Source organism: Galeopterus variegatus, unplaced genomic scaffold (assembly GCF_000696425.1).
Source record: "Galeopterus variegatus unplaced genomic scaffold, G_variegatus-3.0.2 Scaffold1954, whole genome shotgun sequence".
In the NCBI taxonomy this organism is placed as follows: domain Eukaryota; kingdom Metazoa; phylum Chordata; class Mammalia; order Dermoptera; family Cynocephalidae; genus Galeopterus; species Galeopterus variegatus.
Genome location: NW_007728065.1, coordinates 161441 through 167521, shown reverse-complemented (window position 1 = coordinate 167521; position 6081 = coordinate 161441). Strand labels below are relative to the sequence as shown.

General features: G+C 36.7%; 1 protein-coding gene across 4 annotated transcripts in view; it reads right to left on the bottom strand.

Moving 5' to 3' along the window:
* BRAF (B-Raf proto-oncogene, serine/threonine kinase) overlaps positions 1-6081 on the bottom strand; it is a 162659-nt gene that overhangs the window by 41009 nt on the left and 115569 nt on the right. For all 4 annotated transcript variants that reach the window (XM_008579760.1, XM_008579761.1, XM_008579763.1 and 1 more), the window contains exon 9: positions 2091-2127. In XM_008579760.1, the coding sequence (XP_008577982.1) occupies positions 2091-2127 (37 nt within the window). The remainder of the gene's footprint in view (positions 1-2090; positions 2128-6081) is intronic.

The window sequence follows — 6081 nt, the reverse complement described above, 5'->3', positions numbered from 1 at the left end:
AAAACTTTTTTTTTTTTTTTTTTTTAAATAGCTTCCTACCTTTGATATAAAATATACACGTCCTGCACTGGGTGGGTGGGAGTGGGGTGCATAAGACAAAAAACACTGCTGATATATAATCTCCAAAAAAAGCCAAAAGCCTAATAAAATCTCATAATAGGGTTTCCATTTACATTTTTACTTTCTTACAAATCCACAAAAATTGTTAATAAATACTAATAGTCATCAAAGTTATCACTTAAATGCATTAAAATAAAAGAAATCCATATTGGAGATCCCCACATACACCTTGTTTATTCCCACCAAGTTTAAGAAGTTATCAAGACCAAGAAGTAATAAGATAACAAAAAACAAGATGGAAATCTCAGCTCAGCATTTTCTTTCTTTCAAAAATTTATGACAGACAGCACACAGAAAGCTTGTGGTAGTGAGCATGTGTGAGAAGCACATTCAGAGCATTCCAGCCAGGCCAAGCAGAAATTTAGTACTGAAAACTCTCACACTTACAAACACACGCTGTGAGGGTGAGGCACAAACAGCATCTGTAGTTTATGTTTAATTTGCTTTGGGTGAAAACAAGAAAGAAGAGCCCAACTACCTCTGAACACTGGGCCAGGCTCAAAATCAAACACTATTTCACTGGGGACAGAATGTAGTAGGGGACTGGGAGTCCGGGATTGGTATTTCCGAAGACAGCGCATCAGCTGGTTCAAAGGGGCTGTTAGAAGAGAAAGAGAGGGGCAGGCAAACACAGGAAGACAGACACATAGAAGAAATGAAAGAAGTCATGGGGAATAATTAAGATGAACTGAAGCCTGCTTTGCAAAATAATTCTGGACGTTTAAAAAAAATCTGCTTTAAAAAGTGACTCATTAAAAAAAACCCAAGAAATGCCACTTGATTTTAGGTACTAAGCAGGCTGTGTTTATGACTAAGTTAACTTTGTGATGCTAACAAGATGGCAACATTTAAATGCTGGATGTGTTGGGCAAAATTACCAAAGCCACAGCTATTAAGACATATGAAAGTAAAACGGGCAGCAACATTAATTGGTGAATTCATGGAATAACAAACAGAAAAAAACAAAACTTGCATAACTGTGCTCAGTCAAAACTAAGTCCAGAGTATATAATGCGGGCTTATCATTATTTTGGTAGCTTCACAGATATACAGAAACATACCAAAAGATGGTTTATACAATGTTTACTCAATATAAAATATCTTTGAGTCTGGGCTTAGATATTTTGAAGCTAAAGAAGGTCACAGTGAAGAGACCAACTCTAAGCAAGATAAGCAGTTAGTACAGGTCTTCCTTATTAGATAGAAGAGAGCTGAGGAGATAAGTTCTGAGGACCTCCTGGAAGAAAACTTCAAGAAAATCTCAAATATCATCTCTTGATAAACATTACAAAGGGTAAATTCTTACAAAAAGTATTTTCTTAAGTAATGTTGTCTCATGTGTTGGGGTGAATACTAAATGAAAATTCTTTAAAAAATCTCAATTCAACTGCTCATTTGCTTACTTTAATTACTGGACAAATAATAGGGCAACTGGGCTTTTCCATTATAGGTCCATTCCAAAAAATGTACATTTCAAACACTTCTAGAAAGTTGAAGGGAAGTGGTTGATAATGTCTGAGAGGAACATTAAAAACTGAGAAGCTGTGGCAGGCAATCAAGTGACTCCCCCTGAGAATGATTTAGCAAAGTTAAATTTTATCTGATTCTAAATGCCATCTTTAACTATCAGTTGAGCCCTTAAAAGAAATTTAGCAATTCCAGCTTTGCAGATGGCTAGAAATTAATAAAGTGGGTAAAATAATTAAGGCTCTCTCCTTGATACAGTATTGAAAAACTGTAGATGGTACATTTAAGACTCCCTTTTATGTTCTCTCATCTTCTCTACTATGTTATTTATTAGTTAAAATTTTATTAGAAATAAATGATAAATCCTATAGAAAAAAAATGAGTTTTCTCTACACATTTTTCTCTGTGTCTGTGTTTCATGAAAGAAGCAAATATAAAGGAGTCAAGCAGCAAAGCAATTGCATTTTTCCCTAAGTTTTTTAAAACCTGAAATCATTACTTACCTCCATCACCACGAAACCCTTGGTCTCTAATCAAGTCCTGAAAATAAATAGTAATGCATATTTATTCAAAGCATATGGTAAAAAAGCAATAATACTGAATTTTCTACTATACATTAATAGAAAGGTTAATTCAAAATAACACCTGTCTTACAATTACTTCACAAAACAGAAAGAAAATGGATTAGCTACTGAATACGATAAAATCTAAATTTTGAGGCATTTGCCAACCAAATCCTATAATGAAAGGATTTAAGTCCTAATCTAAGGCTGAAATACATTTCAGGCCATTCAAAACCAATGGCTTCATCAGTTCTTAAAAAAATTCGATTGGCACATATTAAGAGCCAGAAAAATATTCATACACTTTGATCCTGTAATTCCACTTCTGGGAATTTTTCCTAAGGAAATAGTTCATAAGAAAAAACGATATGCACAGAGATGTCTAGTGCACCATTATCCATTATACTAAAACAACTAGAAATAATTATTTCTGGGGCCGGCCCGGTGGCGCACTGGATAGTGCGCCGCTTGGGAAGCGCGGCGGCGCTCCCGCCCGAGGGTTCGGATCCCACATGCGGACCGGTTCCCGCTCACTGGCTGAACGAGGCGCGGGAGCAACGCTGAGGGTTGCGATCCGTTGCCAGACATGGAAAAAGTCAAAAGACNCTGAACGAGGCGCGGGAGCAACGCCGAGGGTTGCAATCCCGTTGCCAGTCCCCGGTCCGGTGCGGGGGCGACGCTGAGGGTTGCGATCCGTTGCCAGACATGGAAAAAGTCAAAAGACAAAAAAAAAAAAAAAATTATTTCTGTATTATAGTCATTTTGACATATTACAGTTAATTATGGTGTATGGATTTAATGAAGTATTACGCAGTTACAAAAGCAATTATGAAGTTTGAATCATTTTTTTTCTTTTTCTTTAAAATTTACGTGTACATATTTGTGGGGTACAGTTTGTTGTTTCACTACATGGAAGCCTGAATGTTTACAACATAACAAAAAATACAAAAATAAAAGTATACTGATTACAATCATAAAAAATATGGATGCATAAGGCCACGATAGAATGAGAAAAAATCAAAATGGCTCAAATAAGGGTTTTGTTAAAATTTGTGTTTATTTATTAAAATGTAGCTTTCTACAACAATATTTGTAAGGTGGGGAGTCTCTACTGGTAGTGCAATTTGGACCTTGATAGCTAGAATTTTGATTAGTTTGCTTCCTCACTTTAACTTAAATATGAAGGACTGAATGGCACCAAATATCCCTAAATAGGCTCTTGGCAAATAGGCAGCCTTCTGTCTAAAAGCTAAAATGAGCAAATTCTTTACAGATGTATTTCTATCATATTCTATCAAAGTATTATATAAAGCCCTCAACATTTTCTATAGAATAATCAACAAATACTCACATATCTGCAAACAAGGTGCTAGGTGTTAGGGGTTGCGTGGTTACCAATAAATATAGAATTCTGGTGGCCTCACTAACTTTCTCTGTTCTTGAGAGCTTACAACTACTCAAGAAAATTAAATTATATAAGAATAGTAGCTTAAGAATATAATGAAAGATATGCCAAATTTCATTGCTCCGTTAATTGCGAACTAAGTGGTATGAATGATAAGATTTTTAGTGCAACACATAATAACTATAGGACTTGGTCATTGGTGGTAAAGCGACAGAAGAAACGGCGCTCTGAGGTGGGGTTTGAAGGATAGACAGGAGAGTAGAAAAGCAAAGCAAAGGGTCTTCTAGACAGAAGGAACTACACCAGTTTTGAAAACCCACATACACATTGACCAAATTTGGTTTTCTCCACTCTCACAACCTACTGCTAGTACCAGCACAGACTTACATTTTTCAATCTCAAATGTGTTCTTAAAGCTCCCTAACAATCTTTTCTACTCATTCTAGGATAAATAGAATCTTTTAGCATTCCAAAACTGGCTATTTCAAACTTTTTCCTAATCTCTTATAGTTCCTTCTCTAACTTACATCTCTTCCCTTCAGCACGGCATGATAGAGGAAACAGAATCCATCAAAGAATTTTCTGCCCTGCCCTTTTATTTATAGATATTTGCACAGTAATATTAGCTATAATTTCTAAACTCTTATTATATACCAGGCATAATAAGCATTTCAAAACACTATAGGAGGTAGACACTATTAGCCTCAGAGTTAAGTAATTTGCCCAACATCACACAGTCAATAAACAACTACAGAGCTAGCTATATCCATCTTTAATTCCTCATAGCCTCTGAGAGACATCATTTCTAAGTTCAAGAAACTTTACGGCATCGGGGTCGGCCCGGTGGCGCACAGTGCGCCACTTGGGAGTGCGGTGGCGCTCCCGCCGAGGGTTCGGATCCCACATACAGACCGGTTCCCGCTCACTGGCTGAGCGAGGTGCGGGAGCAACACCGAGGGTTGTGATCCGTTGCCGGTCCCGAAAAAAGACAAAAAGGAAAAAAAAAAAAAAAGAAACTTTACGGCATCAATTATTCCCTCTCTTATTATCTTCAACCTCTCTTCACTGGCTGCTCCTTCTCTAGTTACAAATATGATGAAGTCTCTTACATGAAAAACCATTGTCCCTCAACCCTGCATCAAGCTACGGTCCTTCTGTCATTCCTTTATAGCCAAGCTTCTCAAAATTGACACTTAACCCTACTTCCTTACCTGCCTTCTTCTCCTCTACTAGTCCTCTAAAATGGCTCTCAGTGAAGTCAAAATGACAATAATTGCCAAAATCAATAGTCACTTCAGTCCTTATCTCACCTGAGTCTTAATGGCAACTGACATCAACTACTTGAGCATTCTTGAAATCCCTTCTCTCCCTTTGGTTTCTGCAACACTAGTTTCTTTCAGTTATCTAAAGCTAGACTTAGGAAGAAGAGCCTATAAAAGAGACAGAGAACAAGTCTCTGCCAGCACCTCAAATGTTCACCAGGGTTGCATTTTCCACTTTCTTTTAAATTTATATACACTTTTTGAATAATATTATTTACCTCCAGGGCTTTAACTGACACAAATATGCTAATTACTTCTAAATCTGTATCTCCACTCAAGGTCCTTATATTCAACTGCCAGTGTACTTCTAAACCTGAAAGTCCCAAAGACATCTTAAAGTCAGCATGTTCAAAATAAAAGAGAAAATTTTTGTTTCTACAAACTCTGTTCATCTTCCTTTGGTATTTCCTATCTTAACAAATGGTACTCTCTATTCACCAGAAACCTGGTCTACAAGCCAAGTATCTATAAGCCAGAAACCTCAGCATTATCCTCTACCTCTCATCTCTTTCGACTCTGTCCTCTACTATATAGTACAGTGGTTAAGCACAAGAAAGAAAGGCCAGGTTTTAAGCCCATTTCAAACATTTATCAGCTGTGTGATCTTGGGTATATTTCTTAACCTCTATAAATCTAATTTTCTAAATAGTAAAACAAAGATAATGATAGTATTTAACCCACGAGTTTTTATGAGGATGAAACAAAAAAAATTAAGTAGAGCACTCAGCATAATACCTGGCATTCATATATAGTAGCCATTTTCAAAATCATTCCTAATAATCTAACCAGTAATTCACTAATTCATTCTCCCTTCCCCCAACACACACACACACTCACTCACTCTCTCTCATGGCACCAATGCTATTACTTGAGTTTAAACCTTTATCATCTCTTGCCTGTAATACCGCAAAAGCCACATTATTGACAACGGAGCCTCTAGGTGTGTTACCCATTTGATCTATCTTTCACATTACCACCGAAGATTTTTCTAAAATATAAAGTTGATCACTCTCTCACACTCAGTTTTTCAGACTCCCTGTTACTACATTAGAGACTTTAGAGTAATACACAAAGCCTTTCAGTGTGGACTCTACTTACCTAGTTCATCTTTCACCATTCCCTAGCCTTCTCCTGAGCCCTGAAATCCTACAATATCAACTATTAATTACATCCCATGTAAAGGTATTTCGATGCCTTTCTACAT